Source organism: Mastacembelus armatus, chromosome 20 (assembly GCF_900324485.2).
Source record: "Mastacembelus armatus chromosome 20, fMasArm1.2, whole genome shotgun sequence".
NCBI lineage: Eukaryota > Metazoa > Chordata > Actinopteri > Synbranchiformes > Mastacembelidae > Mastacembelus > Mastacembelus armatus.
Window position 1 is genome coordinate 9,773,700 of NC_046652.1, and position 14,199 is coordinate 9,787,898.

At 40.4% G+C, this 14,199-nt stretch overlaps 1 protein-coding gene and 1 long non-coding RNA gene across 2 annotated transcripts in view; one reads left to right on the top strand and one right to left on the bottom strand.

The window, feature by feature from the left end:
• Positions 1 to 218: 218 nt before the first annotated feature.
• Positions 219 to 7,409, top strand: LOC113121657 (uncharacterized). Its single transcript, XR_003294770.1, has 4 exons — positions 219 to 308; positions 1,969 to 2,055; positions 2,200 to 2,233; positions 7,180 to 7,409. It is a non-coding gene; the product is annotated as an uncharacterized LOC113121657 (long non-coding RNA).
• The window catches only part of ptprn2 (protein tyrosine phosphatase receptor type N2), a 125,601-nt gene continuing 113,067 nt past the window's right edge, over positions 1,666 to 14,199 (bottom strand). The window contains exons 17-22 of the mRNA XM_026292338.2: positions 13,409 to 13,528; positions 12,935 to 13,101; positions 6,825 to 6,878; positions 5,733 to 5,797; positions 3,876 to 3,949; positions 1,666 to 1,830 (exon numbers count right to left, since the gene is read on the bottom strand). Of these exons, the coding sequence (XP_026148123.1) occupies positions 1,759 to 1,830; positions 3,876 to 3,949; positions 5,733 to 5,797; positions 6,825 to 6,878; positions 12,935 to 13,101; positions 13,409 to 13,528 (552 nt within the window). The 3' untranslated portion in view covers positions 1,666 to 1,758. The remainder of the gene's footprint in view (positions 1,831 to 3,875; positions 3,950 to 5,732; positions 5,798 to 6,824; positions 6,879 to 12,934; positions 13,102 to 13,408; positions 13,529 to 14,199) is intronic.

Here is a 14,199-nt window from a genome sequence, read left to right on the forward strand (position 1 = left end):
GGCAAACACACAGTATTGCTTCTTTTTTTAAGGCATCCTTTATAAATGATAGGCTATAAGTGTTATCTTTTATATAGTATTTGACATTTACAGAAACACAAATTTTTATTTTATCTTAATCTCAGACAGATTAAAATATTCACTCTTTGTAAGAGTGAAAAGACCTGACATGCATGATTTCATTTCTAATCCCAGTTACTTTCTCCACAGACGGACCTGTTGAACCAAACATTTCATCTGTACAAACCTGTGAGTCTCTCTCAGTGTTGGGAGTTTACTAAGGCTGCCATTCAATCAAATCTTTCACTGTAAGTATTGGATTCTCTCTCCTGTTTGAGCGAGTGTAATAGAAATAACATTATACACCAGACATCAAAGCAGTATAATCTGATTTATTATCAATCTGAATGTTACTTTCACACAAAATATATAGTTCTCATTGAGGTACCTCAGTATATATTACAGATAGCACTAAACAGGGTTTCATCGTCATTTATTATCTATACATATAAGGAATAATCTGTCATTTTGCACAAAATATCACAATATACAAGTGATGAAGGAACCAACAAATTCCAATATATGCTCTGCTTAAATATATTGTATTGTTACTATTGATCTAAGATGACAGTATTTCTAAATAGAAGCACAAGAGTCTCGGTAGGTATAGTTCACATTTAATATTAAGAGAGATGTTCACATAATGAATAATTCATGGTGTGAAATGTAAAATCAGTGCAATGAGGAGTAAAACACACTTGATGTGTTGCAACAATCACAATCTGTGTGGCTCTTTTAAGTTTTGGAGTATTTGTGGTTTATGGTAAATGAGATGTTTGGACTTAAAATACAACAATGCACACGCTTCAACATCTATACATGTGATGCTGAGTATATAGTAGTTTAATCAGAGGTGGAGCATGAGAAGTTTATATTCAAAATATTATCCAATACATTCATTAATTTAGCAGATACAACCTGTACACTATTATTATTTGTATACACAGGAACTTTGTGGATTATCATATTATTTTTTATAGATATTTATCTTGATAATCTAAATGTACTACAGTGGAGAGCTACAACGATTAGTCAATTATTTTTATTTCTTATAATGTAACAATAAATTGAAAATCTTATGTATTAGACTAAATAAGCTAACTGAAACCTTACCGTGGCTGCTGAGAAATTGTAAATGCCATTTAAAATTATTTTTTTAACATTTGTTGTATTATTTGCAGCACTACTGTCACTTCATATCTCCAAGTGGCCATTTTCTAAGCTTCGGCATCAGTTTGTGACGGTAAATAGCTCATTTTGGAACGAAAAACTTTACTTGACATAACACAAACATCTTGTCAGTGGCACTAGAACAGTATGTTCAGGAACAACATCACAGTTAAAGAGGATCAGGTTTCATATCAACAAAAACTCTCACAGTAGGAATGCTGATCTCTGTTCCTACATCGAATTGAACTGGGCCCCACACGCTCAAACACTCTCCTGAATCGCTCAAACAACACAGATCAATAGTCCAACTCTGAGGCAAATTGTGTGAATCCAGGATCCAGGTGAGATGTCTGGCACGACATTCATAAGTATACAGTATATATAGAGCTGAAGAGGAGGCAGAGACAGAGGAGAAAGAACCAGGGTGAGGGGAAGGAAGAGCAGAGAGAGATGTCAGTCTTGTGGGCAGTGGAAAAAACGGTGCTCAGCGAGCAGGAAGATGGTGGGAGAGGGGTGGGGGTGGTGCTGTCACTGAGGAAGTGCTTTCAGGATGGCGTTCACCTCCTCTGCCACGGCTGTCAGCGCAAACTCAAACTGCTCCTGAGGAGGAGGAAAGGATGCAAGGAAAGGAGGAGGACATTTTAGCTTATGCACAAATATGTAACCGCTCAGGGATGCCATCGCAGAATGATTGGCAAATACTACCTCCGTTACATCTCTCTCTCTTGACCTGCCTAGGATATGTGCGATCGCATACTTGAGGTGAAGGTGCTCTCTCAAGCTTTCAACTCAGAGTGCACCCAGAGCCACCATCGATCCAGACAGGTGTGTTTTAAAATGGAGCGTTTGAGTCAGCTCTGTGTGAAAATGTGTGTGTTTGTTTGTGAATCCGACTCATAGCTTCCCCAGAGGGGCTGACTGATGTCTGCCCCAGGACCTGGTGTTTTTAAATTCCTCTCCTCTCCCCAGGCTGCAGGCCACAGGGTCCTCTCACAGAGAAAAGGTACGTAGGAGTTTGGAGGGAGCTGTCTTTAGATGTGTCAAAACATAGTCTGCCATAGTCTGCCTAAGGATAGGTTAAATCAATACAGAGAAGTCACTGGTGGCCATGCCTTTCTCTTTGCAGTGAAGATTATCTTGAGTTTTCATGTTTTCTATTTTTAAGTGTTTTCTGATGTTGTGATGTGGGCTTAAAATATGGAACTTTGTGCACCTATATGTCCACTGCTGTTTTATGTGTGTATATCTAATCCCAGGTAGAGTTTAAAGTCATGTGAACTAAAATACTACTTTTACAATCAGATTTTGTGCATGTTATGCTATTCACAATGATACCACTGGGGGGAGATCAATCTCTGCTTGACAGATCGGAGATGGATGGTTAGTACTCAACAAATAGTCACAGTCACACGTGCTGTAATTACTGCAAGTCAATGTCTATCAAGAAGACTAATCAGAAAAAGAGGAGAAATAAAATGTTTTATTTTTTTGTAAGATCTGTCTAAAATTGAAGTGGCAACATCGGGAAGGAGAAAGATGGTAATTGGTTGTCCAATTCTTGAAACCTAACTCTAAATTTCATACCTCATTACAATCCAATTTCGGTGTATACCCAGCATGAAGCCACAAAGTGGAATCAACAATATTACAATATAATTTCACTTAGACTTGTCAGAAGAGAAAAAGAGATGGTGCTTGAAAAGCTTTTCACCACCTAACAGAGCAAGGCTGTAAAAAACAGCATTAATGAACCATCTAGGAACACTGGAGTCTGTTAGCAAGCAGCGTCTATAAATATTATCACCCACCACTGCATGAGGTTTGCTTTTATTATTATTATTGTTATATATTGTTATTATTGCTGTAGTGGGTGAAAGGAAATGCTTTGTACACACCCTGATCTATTTTCTGAAATAGGTTGCCCTGCTGTGACAAAACTGTTGAGACTAAACAATTTAAGCAGCAACACAGACTAAACAGTAGTAGAGAGATTTAGTAGAGATTTACAGTATTAGAGAGCTAAGATTTATGAAGAAGTATTGTCAAGAAAACATTATTTCAGGTTCTCAAATGTTTCAAGTATTTATTTATCTTTATTTTATTTCATTGCAAATTTAATATATATTGGTGTTTGGGACAAAAAGACAAAAAGATATTTTGTGTCTGAAAAATCCTGATGGGCATTTGTTGATATTTCGTGACTAAACAATTCTAATCCTTGGTTGTCCTTAATGATCCTTTTTATTAATTATGCAAAATATCAAAGTACATAAAAACAATTCACAGTTTCGGTTTACTAAAGTCTGTTTATAATAATTGCTGTAAGTCACTAAGATAAGGAAGAATCTTTAAATGCTGGAGATATATATTTTAGATAATTGTGCAGCAGAGCATCTTGGTTCCGACTTTCTTTGTCCTGTGATAAATGTCAAACAGTGCATTATTATCTTCCAAGACAATGTGTTTGTAATCTTGAAACAAATAGAAATTACCACAGTGTTTCCCCTGATCCTACTGTATGCATATAGAGTAGACAGTCGTCTGTCTGCATGGCTACAACCGCTCCTTTCCCCCTTTCCTCCTCCCAGTTCCCCTCTCGTCCTCCCTTCTCCCCCACCACTCTACCTCAAAGCCGGGGAACTTACCTTTGTCTGCACCATACCAGCTCTCTGGTCTCTCAAGTGCTCCAGGGTAGCGGCAATATCAATCTCTTTAGCACCTGCAACAGACCGAAAATTGGACTGAGTTCAAAGCTGCAGAGTAATTCAGCTCACATCTGTCAATCTCTCTTTATACTGGGCTCCCTTTGGAACAGTGCAGCGATTGAAAATTATTACATTCATCCCTCGAAAGACTTGGACGAGAGCCATAGACTGTTTCTCGATAAAATATGCAAGTGGATATTTTGGGGGTTTTGGAAATGTACAATAATGCACTGGAAAAAATCTGTGATGTCGGCTTCACTGTGAGAATCCTGCTCAAAATGGTTTGTATTTAGTTTCACTGTATAGTTTGCTTAGAGCTCTAAGTGCATGCATGTATAACAAACTCCAGTTAAAATGATTGCCTTTTGCTGCAGCCACAATGACGATCTACCCATGCAACAGTTTCTCAGCTTCGGCTATGATCAGCCCCCGTTGCTTTGTATCTGTTATGAGTCACATTAATCTTTAAATCTTATTCTACTTTTAGATTTGTGGATTTCAAAAAATCATAGCAGAGCTCATTTGAGGTAAACTGGAGAAAGAGAACCCCTGAACTTTGAAGATGTTTTTTGAAAATGAGGCAGAGCAAGGAAGCCAGAGAGAGAGAGAGAGCAAGAGTGAAAATGTATGTGTGGGTGAGAGAGGAAAAAGGAGGATTTAATGCAGCTGGACTAAGTACTCAAAGTGCTCCAGTGCTCCGACAAGACTTTCATGTCTCAGAAAGGCTAGATTCTAAAGGTAAACTGAAGAGAGGCTTTCTGAGCAAATAAAAAAACCTTTGGCAAGTAAGATTATGGTCAATTTATTCATTCGGGTTTGTAGCCGGAAACAAAAGGTTAAAAAGAGACCCTGTGGCACCTTTCATCACCATGGAAAGCAGCATGTTTGTCACCGGACTACATGAACTCCACCAAGACGGGTCACTCTTATTAGTGTTGTACAGACAGTGAAGGGAAGGCCTGCATTAGAGTCGACTGCCCTCCTAACCTGTTTCGAAGGGGTTGGATCACAGTGGGAGGGCATGCCGAAAATGCGGGTAGCAAACAATGATTAAAGGGCAAAGGGCAAGGGGCAAACTGAGCTATGGAAGGCTGTAAGATGATGAAAGGATGCCTTTGGAGGAACCTAGCTCCTGTGCAACAATAAATGTCCTCATGTTATATAGTTGAAGAGGTATATTTAATCTTGATGATAAACATGACCAGGTTATTCATACAAACTGTGCAAATTTATTCTATTCCTATTCCTGCAAGCTTGTTGGAGAACAGATTTAGCTTAAAACAAGAATTTTAAAATCTACTTTAAACTATTCTTTTTTTTTTTTTAACATGTAATTATACACCCACTACATGTTGATCCTTTTAGGTAGACTTTCCCATTTGTTCTATATTTATTCAGATTAGTGCAGTTGTATTTTCATTTCTCCAACAGATGTCCATAATGCACCAAAGTACTGTGATTTGTGACCAACTGCAGACTGTCTTCTTTTACTGTTTTCCAAATAACACAATGCCAAATAGTGACCAACCTAACTCAACATGTCAGAAAATTAAGTGTAAAATCATGTGTGATGTCCAGATTTTGACCTTTCTAGTGATCTCAGGTGAACATGGGAGAAAATGCAAACAATATTCAGAGTGAAATACGGTACAAACTATGCAAATCAAGAGGAAATAATAATAACTCGCGACCTCTAATGCTTACCCGAGACTCTGCGGAAGATGACAGGCTTTAGCATTGCCTGGGTGACACTTTGATGCAAGCAAAAAGAGAGAAAAGAAAGTCATTGATTGTTACCTTTAGCCATCCTATTGAGGACCATGTCAATCAGAATATAAGTCCCACTCCTGCCGGCTCCATCACTGCAGAGAGTCAGATAGAAAGAGAGATCATTAAGGTGGCAGAGCACTCAAATGTTTTTTTTTCTTATAAGGAAAAAACAACATTTACATCTACATCTGCTGAGATACTGTGGAATATATCCAACCATCCATTATCTATACCCACTTATTCCTAACCAGGGTCACGGGGATCTGCTGGAGGCTAATATGGAATATATTCACACACAAATTAATCTACATACACACATCTGCTCAAAACCTGATACTACAGATAAAATTGAGTAGTAGATCCCTTTATTCTAATCAAAATATCTGCACAGATCTGAATATTTGATGCTCCAATAAACGTGACTATGTTAAGCCTTTTCACACAAGACCATGAGTGGTCTTGAGATTTGCTTGGCTACTAAAGAGAGGGAAACGGTTTCTGAGGCACACTGGAGACAAAGGCTTTTAAATACATGCGCCTCAGGAGCAGAGGAGAGGTTCAGAGGCCAGGGGCAGTTCGAGAACAGCTTTTGGAGAGCCTTGCCTTTCCATTACTCTAGAGATAGTCTTATGAAAAGCCTCCCATTGTGCCCGCTGGCCATTCAACGGTTCTGCATGTTAATTGAAAACAAGGCGTGCACATCTCTCTAATAAAGGCAAGGCCAATAAAACAGGAGAGTGGCCTAACACCAGTGCTTCATTAATTTGCTGCTAGACACTCAGTCTGGACAGCTCCCTCAGAGGGAGAGCAGACTACCTGACCCCATGCATGACTTAGCAGGATGTGACTATTAAAAGTGGTCAAACAGATACCTGGCATTTAATACAAACCAATCAAGAGAAGTTAACAAATTCAACCAAATGGGAAATGAAAGTGTCTTTGGCTGAGTGTCTTTGTGTCACTATATTTCCATACAGGCACGAGTGGAATAAACAGAGGCTCCATGGACCCAGATAGAGTATTGGACTGTGCAGGTTTACATAAACAGCCTATGTCAGAGACCTCGACAAACGCACACACAGTCAGACACCGTCACAAGGTTCAGGTAGTTATACTTGCCTGCAGTGAACAATTATTGGGCAAGATCGACCCCTGTAGCACTTGTTAACCTTTCTGAAATGAAAAAAAGAGAAAATAGATCTTAGTGTTTGTGTGACATCTTCTTGTCTTAAATGCACATGCTGCTAAATTATAGAATAGGATCATTTTTCTGAGTAATAATCACAATAAAGCACATGTGACTCTTGAGGGACGCCTGCACTGCGGTCTGAATGAAATCAATGACTGCAATAATCAAAAGAGCAAACAGAACACTGAGAGATGCTCTGTCTCGTCAATCAATCACTTTAATTTGAGGATAGCGAGAGGAATCCATGTTGCATCACGTAAATAAATTGAGCATTTTTTTTTTCAGATGGCATTATTGTGACATGTGGGTGATGGATGTGGTGCTGTGATGTTGTGATTGCCGACCACCGACGCATTAACCCCGGCCAATTATGAACGCTCTACACCACAGGCACGGTGAAGGCCAACAAGCCTTTTCACACCCCGCTGTTGCCATGGAAACTGACTACACTGAGAGCTTCCTCGTCTCTCCATTTTGCTTGTTTTCACAGTTCAACGACAAAATAAAAGACAAATGTCTACGCCTTATCATTTCTGAAGATATTCCATCCTGAATAGTGTTTATGTCACTAATACTTTTTATTTATTTTTATTGAGAAAAGCACTATAATATGAATCTCTTTAATTTAAATATACTATAATATAAATCCATGTGTCAGCTTACGACTATTACTATACTAGTTCTACTACTAATAGAAAAGATAATGTGTTGTAGCATCTATTTATATTCTGTACTACAGCCCATTATATTTTTAAGCATGTTTTGTTATCAAACATTGTGTATTTGTGTAATATTTTCTTCCTTTACATGACTTCCTCTGTTTTTGGATTTTGTCAAGTTTCCTTTGCATTTGGACAAGAACACTGACAACTAGGCATATGTCCAAATTACAGGTGTGCTTTTGATGTTGTTATGAACTTCCAATTTTTTCTTTGCATAAAGGTATTTAGTGATTGCAAGCTTGGCTTTATCATATTATATATCATATTCCAAACTTTATTGAATATTGATATGTGTTACAGTGAACAGCACTTTAGTAAATTACATTCATATTTTTTGATGTCTTATGTATTTTTAATGTTTCTGTGAAATGAGAATACATTAAATATACGGATTTACATTTTTATTATATTTTAATTGTAAATATATGATTAAAATCCAAATATGCCCTCAGCTAAAGAGCATGGAGTTCCCATGCAAGGCAGAGGAAGAATCAGAGGAGGAGGAGGAGGGAGACAGAGAGTCAGGAGTGAGAGAAAGACAGGCCTGGCTGAGGAGACACAGTTTCCAATGATCACTTTTGTGACTATGCAACTGGGCTCATATTACTAGCTGCAACATCACAAAAATGACACTGGCAACCGCAAAAATACCAAGTTCGTTGAAACCGTGAAAACCCGTGAGTGTACAGTATATTGTGTAGATGTGACACCTCTGAAACACCTAATATGAGAGCTTTAGATTCCCACTAATACCAGTAGCATTAGGGAGATCTCCATTAGACAGCTAAAACCTGTACACCGCTATCAAATATGATCATAAATTGATATAAATGACTTCAAGCTACACTTAATTTAGGTGTAAGTTTAATTTACAAAAAAAAAAAAAAAAAACAGCACTAACTCCTTTTTCCTGCATCTAGTTTGCAAATTGTAAGGACAGACTTATAGCTACACATCACATTTCTCTATTCTCATTAGGAGGGTTTTTCCTATCCCTCATGGGTTTTCCCAGAGATGCAATTGCTGCTCCTCTGCCAGAACACATTATATAGAGAGTATAGTGAGATTATTTTTTATTCAGTCACTAACTTTCCCCTTTTTTATGTTTTAGTTTGACAGCTTTCATTTAATTGAAATGTATTATGACTTATGAATTCTATTCTCTTTTCTTTTTCCAAGCCAAGTCAGCCAGTGCAGAGCTGGTAATTTGCTGCATCACATGTACTGAAGAGAGGTGAGAGAAGTAGGCTCAGGATGACAGGGGTAGTACAGAAACTCTAGGACAACAAACGGCAGGGAGGTAAGAGGGACATGGACCAGTGTCACAATCTCATGCAATTCTGGTACCAAGCTTCTTTTTTTTTTTTGGCACACTTCTGCCTTCCTACCTGGCCCCAGTCTATGCTCCAACTTTACCTGCTCCAATCGGCTCCAGTTACTCTCACCTGCTTCTCATCTATCCAACCAACCTGCCAGCTTTAGAGCCAGCCATCCGCAGTCACTGTTTGTGAGACAGTCTTCCAAGAAGCCCCAGTGTTTACTCTCCTGTGTCTCTGCCCAGGATTCATGCTCCACATTTTTCATGTTTCTCCCTTTATGCTTCATGTTGCTGGACTGAGTATTTCGCCTGAGATCTTCACTCTACGGACTCCTCCTTCCCTTAGTTTCTGGTCATTGTTCGGTTTCATGCTCTTTCATGCTTACATACAATAGTAAGTCTTCAGTCAATAGCTTATGCTAACTTTTTTGATTATCTTGTTCATTATGGACTCCAACCTGTTCTTGCTTTTGATTACTGTTCACTCGTCATAGGCTCACCTTGCCTTTCTACCAAATGTATTCATAGCTGTGTTTCTTTGTTGCCAACTACGCTCATGTTCTTGGTTTGGGGTATTTAGTTCTTCTGCTGTCTGTTCTTGTGTTTTTTGGTTTTTTCTGTTAGAGATGCCATCCTTGTTTTTTTTTTGTATCAACTTACTTTTGATAGGTTTATTGTTTATGTGTCATGTACGTCCATGTGATACTGTGGTTACCTTTGCCTTTGCTTACTGTAAATTCAGTGTTTAGCTTTTGTTTATTCTGCCTCAGTGCCTGCTATTGTGTTCATTGTTTTTGCTCAGGATTATAAGAGCTAAAAGCTATGTTTGCCTTCACCATGTCCCTTAGGCTGTTGTCTGCATCAGGGTCCAAATCAAAATTCATACAAAACCTAGACAGAAAGATCTGGCCATCCCACCGCCTTTTTGGGAGGTTTTTTAAGAGACCCAGAGTGGGCTTAGTTGGCCTGTTACAGAATAATTGTAAATATAACATTTTAGCCGAATCCGCTGCAATTTTTTGCAATAGCTCATTAGGATAATTAGGACCAAGTCCCAGATCTCACCCAAAGTTTGCTTACCTCAGGGATTCTGTCATGTCATGTTTGAAGACTTCCAGAAGGCTGTTGCTGTATTCACTTCCTTCTCAGCCTGCTCCTCCTGTTTCTTTCGGTCAGTCTGCTAGCAGGCACAGTGCTAGCAGACTGACCAGTTAACAAAGAGCTTGCTAACCCCCTTCTGTTCTTGAGCTAGAGCCATCTCCATTTCATGGAATCTACTCGCTTCTTCATCCTGGGCTTATAGGGCCGAGGGAGTCTGGCAGTGCACTCAAACATCAGGGTGAGCCATATCAAGCATTTGAGACCAAAACCCAGTCACACATTGCTCCTGAACTCAAAGCCCACTGACATGTTGCTCCTGAGCTCAAGGCCAAACCACACGACATTCCTGAGTTCCAAACCCAAGTCCCAGTCCTGGACCAGTCTCTGTCTCTGCCTGTCAGCACAGTTGACACCAGGCCCAGTCATGTAGCACATCCAAGCCTCAGGCCTAGTCAAGCAGCATATCCAAGCTCCAGCAGTGCATCTGAATTACCGGTTTAGCTATAGTAGCCAACCATCAGACATCCAACAGTACACCAAAAACCCCAAATGCAGCCACCTTGTTCATTCAAGGGCCAGTCAGCTGTTGTACCCAGGACCATGGCTGTTTCTCCAGTGCTTCACTATGTTCTTGCTAACTCAATCCCAAAATTAATTCCCCAAAACCCAAAAATACACCATTGTCACAGACAACAAACATCTTAGTCCCCCATCGTCCTGGAGTCACAGCCCCAATAACTCTTCTGAGCCACAATCCTCTGACGTCAACAAAAAGCAGCAGCAGACCCACCACCAGCACCTCACTAGCATTTCTCATCTTCTAATCTTCATTGTCTTCAGGCCACATCACTCCTGTGAGACTCAAACGCTCAGCCACCCTGACCTGAGTCCAGTCTGTTCCTGAGTCTGGGCATAATTTGGGTATCCATGCAGAAAAACACCTGTTCATGAGTCAGCCGTCTTGCTGATGTCGTGCTTGTTAATGAGGTGACCTTCTCCAACGACATCGCACCTCTCCAATAGCCGGCCAGACCTTCTGGATTCATGCCTGTCAATGAGTTGGCAAAATCTGCTGGCAACATGCCTGTCTATGAATTAACATAACCTGCCAAAGTCACGTTCTTCCATAAATCAGCTGGAGTTGCCGAGGTCACCCTTTCCCATGAGTTCTTCATATTTGTCAACATCACTCCTGTCCAAGAGTCTGCCAAACCCAATGACATCATAACTGTCCAAGGGTTGGTTGAACCCAACCATATTAAGTTTCTTCATGAGTTGGCCACACCTAGTGACATCAACCATGTCCATGTGTTGGATGGAGCTTCCCACATCATCTCTGTCCATGATTTGGCGATGCCCATCAACGTCACACCTGCCCATGAGAAGTGCCAATATCCACAAGTTTGGCTGGTCTCGTTGACGTCACCTCTGTCCATAAGTCAGCTGGAGTCACTCATGTCACCTCTGTCCGTGAGTTTGTTATCCTCGCTGACATCATGCCTGTCCCAGAGCCAGCCATCTCCACCAGTGTTATACCTTTCCATATAGGCTGAACTCACTGATTTTACTTCTTTCCACGAGTGAGCTGGCATTGCATATTCCAGTTAACAGAAGCCACAAATGCCATCCCCATCCAGCTGGTTGACCCAGTTAATGTCATGCCTCTTCATGAGTTGACCTACCTTACCGATGTCACTGCTGTTTATGAGTCAACTGTCCTCACTGATGCTCTTACTGTTCAAAAATTGTCCAGCCTCACTGACATAACATCTGTTCCTGTCCATAGGCCAAGTGTAGACTTCAGGCTTGTTCCTGTTCCCAAGTCCGTGCCCTTCTGTTGATTGGCTGAGATCACCAGCATTACATCTCTTTTTATCTGCGTTTTAGCTGACTTTGCTGGTGCCACATCTGGTCCTGATTCAGTTCCTGTTCTTAAATCAGCCTTTTCAGTCAACATCCCACCTGCTGCTCAGTCTGCTATTCAGTCACCCAGATCAATTCCATAGTCGGTTTTTCATATAAACATCTCCCTATAGGGGTTCTGCCTTTGACACTGGCCTCCATGTCATCATCCTCTAGAGGGGTTTTGTCTTCACCGCCAGCATCCTGTTGCTCTTCCAACTTGTCCCCCAGAGGAGTTCTGGTCAGACACTAGTCTATTCCATGTTGTCATCTTCCTGATGGGTTCAGTCTTCACCGCCTACCTCCTGCCTGTACTCTAAAGGAGCTCAGTCTTCAGTCTCCTATCTGTAATCCAGAGGGGTCCCACCTTCATTGCCTCCACATCACCATCCTCTTTAGCACTGTCTGCTTCACATCTGGTTCCATGGCTTTGCATGTGTGTGGCACTTTCTTACTATTTGATCACCCTCTGGAACCTGTCAGTACCCTGTTCTCTGGTCTCAGCTATCCACTGATTCTCCAACTCTCCTGTTCCTCAGCCATCCGATTGGGATCACTTTGGTCCCACCAAGTACCTACCTGCATTTGTAGTTGTGTTAAGGTGATCTGTTGTATTTTACGCTCTGTTGTTTTTGGTTTACCATTTTCGTTTCCTGTTAACTACTTACTTTTTCTATATTTATTCAACAAACCTGTTGTGGCACATGCATCTCAGTATGAACCCTTGATTAAGCTTACTTTAAGTGTCAGGCTTTTGTTTATTCTGCCTCAGTGCCTGCCATAGTGTTCAACACTATAGTAAAGCTTTGTTTGCCTTCGTCTTTACCACATCCATTTGTCTGCATCCAGGTCCAAATAAAAATTTATACAAAACCTTAACAAAGAGAGGCACAGGCAGAACACTGAATAAAAGGGAAAGTAAGAGCTCAGCTTAAAGGTCAGTGGTAAAGGTGGAAATGTAAATGTCTATTGAGCTGAGTGTCTGGGCCCACTCTACCTGCGGAAGTCTAACAGGACTCTGGCTGAGTTGGGAATCCCACGGTCCATCCAGGACAAGAAATGGAACTGGGTGACAGTGCGTGTCTCGTTGGTCTGCAGGTTCTTCAGGTAGAAGCTTCGCACGAGGAAGTCCTCACACCAGATGTGCTCAGACACCAAATTGACCTAAAGATATTTTTAAAAAATACTTACATTTTTATGCCAGCAATTCTAACTACAGTAGGAATGCATTCATAACTACCCAAAACCTGAGGGAGCCAATTTAGTTTAATTTAATTTAATTACATTTTGCAGTGCTCTGAACATCATCTACTACATCTCTACTGTACAGGGGTGGAGACAGATATTGTAATACTTCACACAAACAACAAAAATAATCTGCATGGTTTGACACCACCAGAAATAAAAAAAAAACTATCACTCTGAACTGATTATTTAAACATCAGACCATTCAAACACCTGTTTGACATACCTCATATATGTGGTAGACATCAGATCCTTCATCAGGCCAATAGTGGTGACACTGCTTCACGCCATTTTCAGAAAGTGGAGTTAACATGACAATGACAACGCAGCCACTCTCCCACACCATCTACACACCAGAAGAGAAACATCAGACTCCAACAAATCCAGAGGAAAAAATGTGGGTGTTGGTATGAAACTGCAATAGCACCAATATCTAGCTGAATTGTGCCACTAATACAAGTATACTGCACATTACATGACAGAGTGAAAGTGATTTCCTAATCTTGGTCCAGGAAGTATGAATAAATGTCACCTCTCTGTGTGTGACAAACGATAAATACTGAGTCAAGCAGCAGGGGGCGCATCATGTGTCGCAAACTCTCATTTGGCTAAGTGAGATCACAACATCGACTTCACTGCTGCTCCATTTCATCCTATCACAATCTAATGTGTCCTTTGGAAAAAGCTCAGACCCACGGTAGCCGTTAGGAAAATTAGGAGGAAACACAGGTTTTACGATTGCTATAAAAACACAATGACCCTGACTATACACCACTAATCACAAGCTTCTATAATCCATCCCAGTGGGCACATCACATGCCACCTGTGCCAACCATGCCAGGGTGTGATGGGAATAGGCAAGAAGATAACATAAGGTAATATTATCAATTTAGTCTAGGGTTTGGTAAATATGTTTAGGTAGTGAGGAAAAAAGTATATTCTTACTGTCCATCTTCATCTAGTAAAGAGCCTATTATATAACTGTGATAACCACCATTAATACACCATGATTGTACA